The sequence below is a fragment of the Oncorhynchus masou genome, chromosome 18 (assembly GCF_036934945.1).
Source record: "Oncorhynchus masou masou isolate Uvic2021 chromosome 18, UVic_Omas_1.1, whole genome shotgun sequence".
Lineage (NCBI taxonomy): Eukaryota > Metazoa > Chordata > Actinopteri > Salmoniformes > Salmonidae > Oncorhynchus > Oncorhynchus masou.
The window spans coordinates 65,688,527-65,703,392 of record NC_088229.1 but is presented as its reverse complement, the minus strand read 5'-3'; the positions used below and the strand labels follow the sequence as shown (position 1 = coordinate 65,703,392).

Genomic DNA, 14,866 nt, shown 5'->3' with positions numbered 1-14,866 from the left:
GCAGTATGAGTAGTAGTAGTAGTAATGGTAGCATGGCCTATCTCAAGGCCATCAGGCTAGCGGCTACCACCGGTTCAACACAACCCTGCACCTTAGAGGCTGCTGCCCTCTGTTCAGAGACCTGGAACACTATTCACTTTAAAAATGTTAACATTCAGTTTTACTCATTTCAAATGTATATACTGTATTCTACTGTATTTTAGTCAATGCCACTCTGACATGGCTCGTCACCATATTTATATATTTCTTAATTCCATTCTTTTACTTTTAGATTTGTGAGTATTGTTAGATACTACTGCACTGTTGGAGCTAGGAACACAAGCATTTCGCTACATTCGCAATAACATCTGGTAAATATGTGTGTGACCAGTAAATTTGATTTTAGCAGTAGTAGTACTTGTAGTAGTAGTAGTCGTACTAGTAGCAGTATTAGCAGTAGTAGCAGTTGTATCAGTGTTAGTAATAGTAGTAATATTAATGATAGTAATAGTAGCAATAGTAGTACTTATAGCAGCAGTATTTGTAGTATTATCAGTAGTAGTAGTAGTAGTAGTAGTAGCAATAGTAGCAGTAGTAACAGTATTTGGAGTAGTATCAGTATTAGTAGCATTAGTAGTAGTAGCAATAGGAGTAGTAGTCGTAGTGGTAGTAGTAGCAGTAGTAGTCGTAGCAGTAGTTTTTAGTAGCAGCAGTAGCAGTAGTTGGTAGTAATAGCAGTAGTTTTAGTAGTAGTAGTTGTAGTAGCAGTAGTTTGGAGTAGCAGTAGTATAAGTTGTATCGGTATTAGTAGCATTAGCAGCAGAAGTAGTTGGGGTACCAGCAACAGTTGTAATAGCAGCAATAGTTTATAGTAATAGTTGTAGTAGTAGTAGCAGTAGTTTTTAGTAGCAGTAGTAGAGGTTGTGTCAGTATTAGTAGCAGTAGTAGTAGTTGTAATAGCAGCAGTATTAGTTGTAGTAGCAGCAGTAACAGTAGTTTGTAGTAGTAGTTATAGTGGTAGTAGCAGTGGCAGTAGTTTTTAGTAGCAGTAGTAGAAGTTGTCAGTATTAGTAGCAGTAGCTGTAGTAGCAGTAGCAGTAGTTTGTAGTAATAGTTGCAGTAGTAGTGGTAGTAGCAATAGTCATAGCAGTAGTAGAAGTAGCAGTAAATCAGTGTTAGTAGCATTATTAGTAGTAGTAGCAGTAGGAGTAGCATCAGTATTAGTAGCATTAGCAGTGGTAGTAGTAGTAGCAGTAGTCTGTAGTAGTAGCAGTAGTTTTTAGTAGTAGCAGTAGTTTTTATTAGTAGCAGTAGTTTGTAGTAGTAGCAGTAGTTTGTAGTAGCAGTAGTAGTAGCAGTAGTTTGTAGTTGTAGTAGTAGCAGTAGTTTGTAGTAGCAGCGGTAGTAGTAGTAATAGAAGCTGTCGTAGAAGCAGTAGCAGAAATAACAGTATTTTGCAGTAGTAGTTGTAGTAGTAGTATTAGAAGTAGTAGTAGCAGATATAGCAGTAGTTTGTAGTAGTCGTCGCAGTAGCAGTAGTAGGTTTTAACAGTCAAAAGGGCTGTTGATTCAGACACTTATCTCACTAATTACATGGTTGTGTTTCTCTTTTTCTTCTCCAGGATATGAATGACTACTCTCCAGTGTTCAGCCAGGTGGTGTACAGGGGCATGGTAGCTCCCAACGCAGTCAAGGGGACCGTGGTCGCCACGGTACAGGCAGAGGACCTAGACCCTCCTGTGAGTAGACAACAATGTGACGGCTCTGTGCTCTGTGCTTGACTGTAACTTTACAACATGGCTGCCAGGTTTCTGCTCCCATGGCGATGCCGATGAGACAGTGATTGACTCAGCTCTGTCCAAGCCAGCGATTTAGAGGAGAAAAGGTTACTGTGCTTGTTCATTGTAGTTGTGTTTGCATGACGTGTTTCTAATTAATAAGCATGGTCCACAGAGGATGGTGTCCTATTGTTGGAATGCTTATTGATTTAGATACACTACACCCCTTCAAATTAGTGGATTTAGCTATTTCAGCCACACCTGTTGCTGACAGTTTTATAAAATCTAGCACACAGCCATGGAATCTCTATAGAGAAACATTGGCAGTAGAATGGCCCGTACTGAAGAGCTCAATGACTTTCAATGTGTCACTATCATAGGATGCTACCTTTCGAAAAAGTCAATCGTCAAATTTCTGTCCTGCTAGATCTGCCCCGGTCAACTGTAATGTCTAGGAGCAACAACGGCTCAGCCGCAAAGTGGTAGGCCACACAAGCTCACAGAATGGGACCGTCGAGTGCTGAATCGCATAGTGCATACAAATTGTCTGTCCTGTGTTGCAACACTTACAGTACTACCGAGTTCCAAACTGCCTCTGGAAGCAATGTCAGCACAAGAACTGTTCATCTGGAGCTTCATGAAATGGGTTTTCATGGTTGAGCAGCCGCACGCACACAAGCCTAAGATAACCATGCGCAATCCCAAGCGTCAGCTGGAGTGGTGTAAAGCTCGCCGCCATTGGACTCTGGAGAAGTGTAAACACATTCTCTGGACTGCTGAATCACGCTTCACCATCTGGCAGTCCAACAGACAAATCTGGGTTGGCAGATGCCAGAAGAATGCTACCTGCCTGAATGCATAGTACCAACTGTAAAGTTTGGTGAAAGAGGATCAGGCTCCTTAGTTCCTGTGAAGGGAAATCTTAACACTACAGCATACAATGACATTCTAGACAATTCTGCACTTCCAACTTTGTGGCAACGGTTTGGGGAAGGCCTTTTCCTGTTTCAGTATGACAATGCCCCCATGCACAAAGCGAGGTCCATACAGAAAAGGTTTGTCAAGATTGGTGTGGAAGAACTTGACTGGGATGCACAGAGCCCTGACCTGAACCCCATCGAACACCATTGGGATGAATTGGAATGCCTACTGCGATCCAGGCCAAATTGCCCAACATCATCAGTGCCTGACCTCACTATTGTTCTTGTGGCTGAATGGAAGCAAGTCCCCCTCTCAGAAATGTTCCAACATCTAGTGGAAAGCCTTCCCAGAAGAGCGCAGGCTGTTACAGCAGCGAAGGGGGGTACCAACTCCATGTTAATGCCCATGATTTTGGAATGAGATGTTCGGCGAGCAGGTGTCCACATACCTCTGGCCAGATAGTGTGTGTCGGTCGGAGTTGGAGTTGTTGCAGTGTGTTTTGGTTATGTTATGCTATTATTTCTGTGGGAGGTAAAGTCTCATAATTTTGGGCTTTCATTTATTTATAATGTCTTGTGTTGGTGGATTTGTTCATTCATACATGAGTTATAGATGGTTATTCATGACAGAGGTTGATATCACTACATGTTCTTACATCTTATAGCCATGGGTGGACCTTCAGGCAGAAAGCAATCTGCCTTCTGCTTGTCGTATAGGAGCATATTCCTCATGCTTACTGTGTTGCGGGATTTCATTGGCCTGTGGCCTGAAAAAAATAATACCAGTGTTACCAAGCCGACGTCTCAAGGCGTGGAGAATTATCCATGCCTCGGCAAAAGCTCCTGAATATACAATGGTATTAAACGCTTGATTTCACAAATTCACCCGTCACATTGGTAGATGACTTACGATCTCTCAGAACAAATAACGCACAGAGCAAATGTTATTCATGAAGGATAACAGTCAAATCATATGCAGTGGAAATAGTCTAAGGCATTTCTCAAACGCATAGATAATATTCCATATGTAGCTAGTGCATAGTGGTACAGTAGGACAGAGCTTACTATATAGAGACAGTTTCCTCTTTAACTTACCTGTCCTGTTATAGGTCAAGTTATTCCAAAGAATTGTGTTATTGGTCACAGCAGTCAGTAGTAAAGGGGGGAAGAAAACAGGACAGAAAAACAAAAGAGAGCAGAGGAAAGGAAGAGTAGAGAGCCCCATCGGAGGTCCAGGCTTGCCTCGCTGGAGACCACCTCTGCCTGGCAGGCTTGGCAGACTGAGCTGAGCCCCTGTGATATCTCTCTACATGGATGGGAGGCCCTGGCTGGGCTGGGACTGGTGCTGCCAGCGCCCCACTCCGCATCACTTCTCTCTCTCAGTAGTATGTAAAGCAGTTCTGAGATGACAGGAAAGGCAGGTTTTCAAGCTGAGCTGCGAGATGAATCACTGAAAGAGACGGGGAGGGAGATGGAGACGACACAGAGCCTTCCTGGCACCTAGCCTGACGAGAGCCTCAAAGCAGGCCAGCCCCCCAGTCTCACACACAGGTCACTCCTGGTCATGAATTCAGGCGAAGAGACAGAGCAGAGAACCTCCCTCCCTCTTGTTTCACTCTCTCTTTGGCTACTTCCCTTCCTCTCCCCTCTCTCGTTCTTTCTCTACCTCTCTCTGTCTCTCTCGCTCTCTTTCTTTCTTTCTCTCCATCCAAGTTTGTTGACAGATAAGCTGTGGAGGGTGGGAGTCTGAGAATGCTGGTCCACAATGCAGATTTTATGTGACAATGTCACTGTTCCCTCCACTGTCCTCAGCATCTCAGAGACAATGGTCTGCCTTTTAATATGAGCTTTTGTAGCACAATCTATCCTATGTCCAAGTTGGTCCTCAAAGAGATGATACTTTTTGAAACTCAAGTTAAAGCTGGATGAGACTCAAGTCAAGTCTCTTTGGTTCTGTTCTGTTGTTTTATCGAACAATTCACAAGTGAATTCAGTGCGCTGTGCAAGCTGTTCAATGTTTTCTCCCAACTGTTCAGTATTCATGCAGGGAGGGAATGTTTGGTGTCACAATAGAGAAGATCAGTTGTTAATGAGAGAAAGGTAATCACACTCTGTTGGGCTTCTGATATCAGGAGTTCAATTACTCCTCTCATTTCCCATCTTGTCTAATAATGTTTTATATGCGATATGCAATTAACACGATCCTATGAACAAGCTACACAATCAGCATTCATTATACTAGTATTATTTAATACCCTACCCCAGAGTGAACCCCTCCCCCTTTAATCAATCTGATAAGCAGAGTAGTTGCTTTGTCACTAAATGTTATGATCACACACTGTGAAAGTGTGTGATCATAACAAAATATATTGTTGAAAGTGTAGCTTTCTCTCTATTCAAACAAAGGAAGACACTGCAAGCCTGCTCATGACTGGCTATTGACTAGGAAGACTAATCTCCTTGTTCTTTGCTGCCAGCCAAGCTACTGGGCACAAGCAGGGTCTTAGCATCTCAAGAAGCTATTTTATCATGGAAAATCAACTAGGATTAAAAAAAAAATTGAGAGAGAGAGAGATATGTTTTCTCCCCCTGGAGGCTCTCATTCCCCCTCACTTCACCGCCCAAAATGATCTAAACACCCAACCGAGTTCCTGCCTTAGAGCTTTGGGTAGATAGTCTTGTCATTGCAGATAAATGAACAGGAGGTGTGTGTTTTCCTGTTCACAGGGCACCCCTGCCAGCCGTGTGCGTTACAGACTGGACCTGAATGAGGAACCTTACAGTGGCAGCATCTTTGACGTGGATGAAGTCACAGGCAGCGTCATCACACGAGTCAATCTCAATGAAGAGCCCAATCTAGTGTTTAGCGTGAGTACATACCCATTTACAATTACTGATTTGAGGGGGGAGGGGGGGGGGGGCTTTTGAGTGACACCCCTTGTTCCACTTCATCTATTCAACAAATTGATTTTATTTCAGCTGGTGATTGTTGCCTATGACGACGGGGAGCCAATGAAAGTCAACAAGACCCTGGTGGTTATCACTGTCCTGCAACCCTCCATCATACCTGTTTTCACCCAGGAGGAATACAGGTACTCTACATGGACAAGACTGTCATGTAGACTATTATTTGATCAAAGTGGAGCCGCGGACACTGGTGGACATGTCAAATGATGTAGCCTATGACAGTGCTCTGTGCTTTTATGAGGTCATAGGTCAGAGCACAGGCTTTCCTGTTTTATGAGGTCATATGGTCAGAGCACAGGTTTTCCTCGTATGAAGTCATAGGTCAGAACACAGGTTTTCTTCTTTTATGAGGTCATAAGTCAGAGCACAGGTTTTCCTTTTTTATGAGGTCATATGGTCAGAGCACAGGCTTTCCTCTTTTATGGGGTCATAGGTCAGAGCACAGGTTTTCCTCTTTTATGAGGTCATATGGTCAGAGCACAGGTTTTCCTCTTATGAGGTCATAGGTCAGAACACAGGTTTTCTTCTTTTATGAGGTCATAAGTCAGAGCACAGGTTTTCCTTTTTATGAGGTCATATGGTCAGAGCACAGGCTTTCCTCTTTTATGAGGTCATATGGTCAGAGCACTGTAGAGACTGTATAGATCTCCAGCTTTTTTAGTTACAATGTACAGTAAATTTGAATAAATACTGAGAAAACATTGTTAAATACTCTTTGTTAATGCCACTTTTTGGAGATGTTAAGGTATTTAAGAGAATGCTAAACTGTTGATGTATTTTCTGAAGGGGTTAGAGGCGATATGGAAACTGTCAGTTAAGCTTTCATTGCTAGTGTTTAATGAATATTCATTATAGCTCACAGCTAGAGTGTGTAGCGCAGCAAATGTACTGTACCACTACACATTTTTGTTTTCTCAAAGGGTAAAGTGCACTTGCTCTGCATGAATTATAGCACTTTTATTGAATTAAGTATTGTACATATATGACATAAGGGGCTAATTAATTCAGCTCCCCTGGCATTGACTCAAGATGGATCAGCATGCTGGAGCTTTGGCTTACTAAATTGCTATTATTGATTTCCATAAAGAAAAGAAAAAAGATAGTGAGTGCAAACAAGTGGTTCTATATAGTGCCAAATAAGGGTTATTTTGGCTTGTAACCACAGTGGGCCCCTTTTTGGTGCTATATGGAACCTAGCCCAGGTTTTATGAATAACCAAACTCATAAGGTTCTAAATGGTTCTATAACAGTGGTCACCAACCAGTCAATTTCTGTAGGAAAGCCAATGATAAAGGCTTGTGTTTTTTTGTGTGTGTTGCACTGTTGGTGGTAGGTGCAATTGATTCAGAAGCTCTGCGTACTCGGCAAAGTGTTCCCATTTTTTTTTTAGTAAATAAAAATTGACCCTTTTTTCTCCCCAATTTCGTGGTATCCAATTGGTAGTAGTTACAGTCTTGTCTCATCGCTGCAACTCCCATACTTACTCGGGAGAGGCGAAGGTCAAGAGCCTTGCGTCCTCCGAAACACAACCCAACCAAGCCGCACTGCTTCTTGACACAATGCCCATCCAACCCGGAAGCCAGCCGCACCAATGTGTCGGAGGAAACACCGTATACCTGGCGATCGTGTCAGCGGGCCACCACAGGAGTCGCTACCCTCCCTAACCCGGACGACGCTGGGCCAATTGTGCGCCGCCACACGGGCCTGTATTGATATCCCTGCATTTGTATTATTAATAGTGTCATGTCTATTTTAATATCGAGGAATATTTCACAATCTCTGATCATAGGAACAACATGAATTGGTGCAAGAGGCAGGTGCGGTGCGACTCGAGTTCCGCCATCAGGTGGAGACAGTGTCCCCTCAGTCTCACGGGAGGGAAGGAAGGAGAGAGCAGGGACCGTGAGGCGGACCCTCTGCTGCTCTCTCCCTCCCTCCGCTGACACTAATGCTGTGCTCAAAACAACTGGGAACTCAGAAATCTCAGACTTCCGACTTCAGTGCGTTCAAGACAACTGGGAACTCGAAAAAAAAAACAAGTTCCCAATTGCTTTGAACAGTCATCAAACTGTTCAAAGTCGGTCATCAGACTCGGAAACTCTGGCATCTTTCTAGAGCTCCGACTTTCCGACCTGAAGATCACTGACGTCATGATTTCCCAGTTGTCTTCAAAGCACAATGACCAAAAATAAAAAAGCTAATTATTTGCAAATCATTTCAATTTATGCTCAGCTGTGCCTTGCAAGTGCTACACCAACTGATCTATTTTGTTATCAAATCTCAAGATTTGAAATATAACATGGTCTGAGAAGAGCAATATAGGCACGTCAGGCATATAGCCAATATGCTGTGGAAATGTATTAGGCCTGCTTACTGCACAAACCTCATCCACACAGAACTGTTTTTATTAGCTTCATGTTAAGTCATGTTAAAAAATACATCTGAGCGGTAGATCTCGGATTGCTTTTTGAATGTGAAAGGGATCTTGACTCAGAAAAGGTTAGTGACCACTTTTCTATAAAGAACCATTAAAAAAAGTTTAGATGTAGCACCAAAAAAGAATTCCGCTATGGTCACAACCCTTTCAGGGGTTATATAGAACCTTTATAGAGAATGGTTCTGTAAAGAACATTTCTCAATCTCAAAGGTTCTTTGTGGAACCATACAGGTTTTTATCTGAGTTTAATAGCGTTATTATATTATTACAATTCCACAGGTTTTATTAGCAAGTTGAATCAGTTGTGTTGGCTCTGGAATGGCTGGGGTCCCTGAGTAGAGAACTGGGAACTACTCAGGCCATACATGCATCTGCCACGAGACACCATCATTGGTCATATTCATATATAATATTTAATGACATAATACAACACACTAGATAAACTGGAATGACACTCTCACCCACGATTGCACAAAAAGAGCTGTGAGCAAAACACACCCTAAAATATTCTAATGAGCCACCTCCCCTAAATTTGAATTACCACTAAAAGAGAACCATCACCCTTACCAAAGAACCTTGAGGGGCCATCATTTTTATGTGTGTGCGAAAGCCATTTGTGCAACAATGATTTTTCACCCCCACCACATCGAATCATTTTTAATACCGAATATCAAGTGTATTTGAGACCCATGAAGTCCATGTAAAGTTCTCAACATCTCGACATGCTTTATATATACAGTATGTTGTGTGCACACTCCCAAACCATGTAGGTCTCTTAACTTAGTCCAGTTCCCTGTTGCCAGGGGAGTAGAGATGTGTTGTAATCTGGTGGGAGGGATGTGTGTGTAAACCAGCTCTTTCACAAGCCTCCCTTATCTGTTGATTGATCAAGGCTACAGAGCCAGAAACATGGCCAATGAAAAGCCTTGGATGGGGGATTAAATGGATGCCATGTCCTACACAGCGGTAGAAGGTCGCCGGTGATATAGGCTCTTTGGCAGGCGGGGGAATAACGGTGGCTCTTGGTAACAGGCCACCAAACAGGCAGCACTGCCTGGGTCAGATGTTAATTAGAGCCTGTGGAGACATTAGCAAGGTGTTTGGTTTCCCTCCACAGCCAGGCTTCCACAATCTGCTCCCCTAGTCTTTCTCTCCATCCATCCCTATATCCCTCCCGCCTTCTACTCCCTTATATAAATCCATTATTGCATGGAACTCCCTTCCATCTTATATTACTCAAATGAACAGCAAAGCTGGTTTAAAAAAAACAGAGAAAGCAACACCTCACGGCACAACGCCTCTCCCATATTTGACCTAGGTAGTTTGTGTGTATGTATTGTGTGTATGTATTGATAAACTCAACAAAAAAAGAAACGTCCTCTCACTGTCAACTGTGTTTATTTTCAGCAAACTTAACATGTGTTAATATTTGTATGAACATAAGATTCAAAAACTGAGACATAAACTGAACAAGTTCCACAGACATGTGACTAACAGAAATGTAATAATGTGTCCCTGGACAAAGGGAGGGTCAAAATCAAAAGTAACAGTCAGTATCTGGTGTGGCAACCAGCTGCATTAAGTACTGCAGTGCATCTCCTTCTCATGGACTGCACCAGATTTGCCCATTCTTGCTGTGAGATGTTACCCCACTCTTCCACCAAGGCACCTGCAAGTTCCCGGACATTTCTGTGTGGAATGGCCCTCACCCTCCGATCCAACAGGTCCCAGCTCAATGGGATTGAGATCCGGGCTCTTCACTGTCCTTGGCAGGACACTGACATTCCTGTCTTGCAGGAAATCATGCACAGAACGGGCAGTATGGCTGGTGGCATTGTCATGCTGGAGGGTCGTGTCAGGATGAGCCTGCAGGAAGGGTACCACATGAGGGAGGAGGATGTCTTCCCTGTAACGCACAGCGTTGAGATTGCCTGCAATGACAACAGGCTCAGTCCGATGATGCTGTGACACACCGCCCCAGACCATGGCGGACCATCCACCTCCAAATCGATCCCGCTCCAGAGTACAGGCCTCGGTGTAACGCTCATTCCTTCGACGATAAACGCAAATCCGACCATCACCTGTGGTGAGAAAAAAACACGCCCCGTCAGTGAAGAGCACTTTTTGCAGTGACAGTGGGTTTGTGACAGTGGGTTTGTGCCAATTGGCGACGTTGTTGCCGGTGATGTCTGGTGAGGATCTGCCTTACAAAAGGCCTACAAGCCCTCAGTCTAGCCCCTCTCAGTCTTTTACGGACAGTCTGAGCACTGATGGAGGGATTGTGCGTTCCTGGTGTAACTCGGGCAGTTGTTGTTTCCATCCTGTACCTGTCCCGCAGGTGTGATGTTCGGATGTACCAATCCTGTGCAGGTGTTGTTACACGTGGTCTGCCACTGCGAGGACGATCAGCTGTCCGTTCTGTCTCCCTGTAGCGCTGTCTTAGGCGTCTCTCAGTACGAACATTGCAATTTATTTCCCTGGTAACATGTGCAGTCCTCATGCCTCCTTGCAGCATGCCTAAGGCATGTTCACGCAGATGAGCAGGGTCCCTGGGCATCTTTCTTTTTGTGTTTTTCAGAGTCAATAGAAAGTGTCCTAAGCTTTCATAACTGTGACCTTAATTGCCTACCGTCTGTGCCCTGTTAGTGTCTTATAAACCGTTCCACAGGTGCACGTTCATTAATTGTTTATGGATCATTGATCAAGCATGGGAAACAGTGTTTAAACCCTTAACAATGACGATCTGTGAAGTTATTTGGATTTTTACGAATTATCTTTGAAAGACAGGGTCCTGAAAAAGGGCCGTTTCTTTTTTTTCTGAGTTTATCAGGACTATGTGGGCTGTTTAAAAAAAAATGATGTAGTTCTGTTCTTGTCTAGTCATCTAGTTCTGTATTATGTTATGTGTCTAGTTTTGTGTGGACCCCAGGAAGAGCAGCTGCTGCTTTCGCAACAGCTAATGGGGATCTTAATAAAACGCCACATACAAGTCAACTTACAGTCCACAGAATAATGCCTCCCCCTCCCTACGTCCCTCCCTACTCCATCTGTGGGCCTCTCAGGAACCAATGACCCATTTAACTCAGTATCTGTGGACTCAGGTCCCTGTGCTATGCCAATCAATCAGTGTACATCAATAAGTCATTGTTCTGTTACACTGTCCATTTCAACCAATCTATGTGTTGCAGACATTTTTACGTAATATTCAGCATTTTATCAACTGTTCAGCTTTGAACGTGGCATATAATGTAGCCTAATGTATAATGACGTCACAATGTACGGGTGTGGAATCCTTGAGCTGGAGTGAAAGGTTATTGGATCACCTGATTGGATAATAGAAACGTTTGTCTTGTATCTGAAGCTCCGTCTTTGAACTTCTAAGACAAGAACATTTGGAATCTGAGGAGATTTTAATAAGTGTATGAGGTGGGTTGATTCTGAACATCAATGACCATGAATTTGCATAGGGATGATGAAGAGCTTGATATTATAGAGGACATTTATTTAGTGTGCTTAAAGTGATGTGAGGTTGGCTGGCTGGCAGAAGCGCTGTCTGGCAAGTGATACCAGTGGATTCCCCCTCCGAGTGGAACTAACTGGGAAGATGCCCACAAAACCTGCCGCCTGTGCGTTTTCCTTCCACGCCGCTTATCTCGTAAAAACACTTAATGAAGCTGCAGTGATTTTCACTAAATCAACCACCAGCGTAACCACATCTGAGTTTGTCATTTTGACGATCACAGCAACCACTGTCTCGTTTTCTGCTTACCTCCGTGGATGTGTGAATTAGCTTTTTTGATCTGCCCCTCCTGAGGAAGACGAGTGCATGAAAAATCATGAGGAAAACGCAGCATCCAAGGCAAGATGGGCTTTTACACCGTGTCTGTGAAGTAAGCAGCCCTGTGCCCTGAAAGCAATTGAAAGCGGAAAAACCCTGCATTCGATTGTTTATTCGTTATTACACAGTATACACACAAGGCTATTGCATAGAAACAACATGTCAGCCATTTGATTACTTTTACACCGTGTACCTTTGAGGATAAATGCCTGTTGAAGAAGAGAAGTCTAACAATAGAAATGAGAACAAGAACAGCTGCAGATTTGCATGCCAGTACCTGTCAATCATTATCATCAGATTATCTGTAGAGGTAGACGATTAAAAGATCCTAATAGGATGACTTAACGAACGTGAACATTGTGCCACAGCCTGCCTGCTAAGCAGTGGTCATGCTATGTAAAGGCAATCGCCATGCTCTGTCCCTGGCATACAGGTTAGTGGAGCAGGACGGGGAAAAGGAAGGGTGTGTAACTAGGTACTAGATGTGCTGCGATAGTCATGATATGAGTCACAGTTAAATAGTAGGAAAGCTCCATCTTCTCCATGACCCTCATTGGATTGGAGCAGAGAGGGGAGACAAGAGGGGAGAGGGGAGCAAGAGGGGAGACAGAGTGCTGCCTGCCTAGCTGTGTGTGTCCCAGGCAGGCATGGATGGAAGGATGGGTTGTACCGGCCTAATCCCCTGGAGCGCATCACAGCCGTGTGATTAGTCTCTCTGTGGAAAAATAATGGGCAAGGCCAGATTAATGAGTCCACCACACACACACATAGAACACACACACACATAGAACACGCACACATGTGGACACACACATGGAACACACACACACACGTGGACACACTGTAAAATATGTCCTATTGTTTTTACAATAATTACTGGCAGCACAGAAGCCATTGCAATAAAATCACAGCAACAGTGAATAGTAATTATATATTACAGCATACCAATGAATATTTGTAATTCACTTGCACTTCTAGAGGCTTAAACAAAGGCTTCTAAACTGGCAGTGACTACAGGGCAAAAGGACATGGCTAAAAACTCAACCATTAAAGAGTTGAGACTTGCTGCCACTGATTTGTCCATGATACACATTCAGTTGTTATGGAACTACTGCCACAGTATGGTACTGTATTCTGTGTGGTGGTACTGAATTACAGTAAATTACTGGCAGCACAGTAGCTAGTGAATTACTGTAGATTTAGAGGTAAATGTTTTTAGTTTTCAAAAATACGGTATGGTACTGTATTCTGTTGGGTACCGCATTTTCACTAACAGGTGAAACAAATAAAGCCTCTTTAGAGGCTCACCTCAAAATATGTTAAATGAGCCAGAGATTATTTAGCCACCCACAACATTTTCCCACAATGCACCATAATTCAAATTATGCTGCTGTAAAAATACAGCAAAACAGGTAATACAGTACCTTACTGTAAAAAAGGTGTCAAATAATTTTACAGCAGAGTGCCCTTAATGCTTTGCTCTTTACAGTAGCTAACTGTAAATGTTTATCTGTAAATTTACAGTGGCACGCACCACTTTGAAGTCACTCCTGGAGTATTTTGAGTTTGTTGGTACTCTGTTTGGCATTGCTGCATTTAACTGGATGAAAAGTGTAACACCAAGAGTCGTAGAGAGACGTGGCCTCGCAGCCACCAGCCTATTTTATGATAAGGAGTGTCTATGCTACAGACGGGGTTGTGCAACGTTACACTGCTGTGGTGCGTTGTTTAAATGTCATCTGTCATGGGTGTGTGCATTCCTAATGGTCAGGTCCAATTAACAAGCTGGCAGAGTCCTGCTGTTTAGTCCACCCTATTCTCCTCCTCCTCCTCCTGCACCCACCCTATCTCTCTTTCCATCCACCCCTCCTCTCTCTCCACCCTCCTTCCCTACTGCATCTCTCCTCCACCCTCTCTTTCTCTCTCTCGTGATTAGGGAAGTGGACTCCCTGCAGTATTAGCATGCAGCTGTCGGCAGTCCCCACGCACCGCTACCAGCATGGAGGTCAGGCAAACAAACACAATATTAGCATAACATAGCTTATTAACATGTCCTAATGCTAGCAGCTGAGTTAGCCACCGTGCACTGTCAAACAGATGTGGTGTGATGGGCGACGGCCTTGTTAATTAACGTAATTAAGTTTGTTGAAAGCGAGATGAGATGACACTTAACGTAATGTATAGGTGTACTTGCCTCTTCAGAGCCACCAGTTGTTTCATATTGAAAGTGACTGCCATCTGGTACATGTTCGTTGTTTGCTAAATAGTCCGATGTTTTTTAGTAATAATCCTACACCCGTCTGTTCTCCATACTCAAGTCCCTTTTCTTTTGACTGAATGTTTGTATGACTTTTATGAAGTTTATTATGATGTGACTCAGCTATTAAATTGTTTGCATCCTCTAACAAACACATGACTCACAGAAGCTCTAAATTATTAACAATGATATAAATGCGCAGTCGTAAAATGTGCCCGAAAAAAAATAACCCCAGCTATTTACGACCAAGGTTACCATCGCTACTGCATCACGGAGTGCTATAGGCAAAAGTGTGTGTTGATCGCACTGAAATAAATTGTTGTTTTATTTATAGCTGGTGTTAGCAGCCTGGTATCATAGATGCAATGACACTGAAACAAACATGAAAATCTCGCAACAATAGACATCACGATTAACATTGTGATTTGATACACGTCATTAAGAAGTCACCTGTGTGCATTGCAAACATTGATGGCATATCAATGGAATTATGGCATCATTACTGGGCTCATTAATGTGTGTGAGTGTGAGCGCACATGTGCAGGTGTCTGTCTGTGTGCGTACGAGTTTCCTGTGTCTTTAGTTGGATAGATGGATTAACAGTTTTGCCGTATCGCCTAAAAAAATCATTGTAGTTCCCAATAGAACCCCATTACTTTTATCCCACAATGTCTTAATTAAACAGCCCTC

General features: G+C 43.3%; 1 protein-coding gene across 1 annotated transcript in view; it reads left to right on the top strand.

Moving 5' to 3' along the window:
- The window catches only part of LOC135505145 (protocadherin-15-like), a 243,134-nt gene that overhangs the window by 182,967 nt on the left and 45,301 nt on the right, over positions 1-14,866 (top strand). The window contains exons 21-23 of the mRNA XM_064924273.1: positions 1,602-1,718; positions 5,405-5,545; positions 5,657-5,769. Coding sequence (XP_064780345.1) covers positions 1,602-1,718; positions 5,405-5,545; positions 5,657-5,769 — 371 coding nt within the window. The remainder of the gene's footprint in view (positions 1-1,601; positions 1,719-5,404; positions 5,546-5,656; positions 5,770-14,866) is intronic.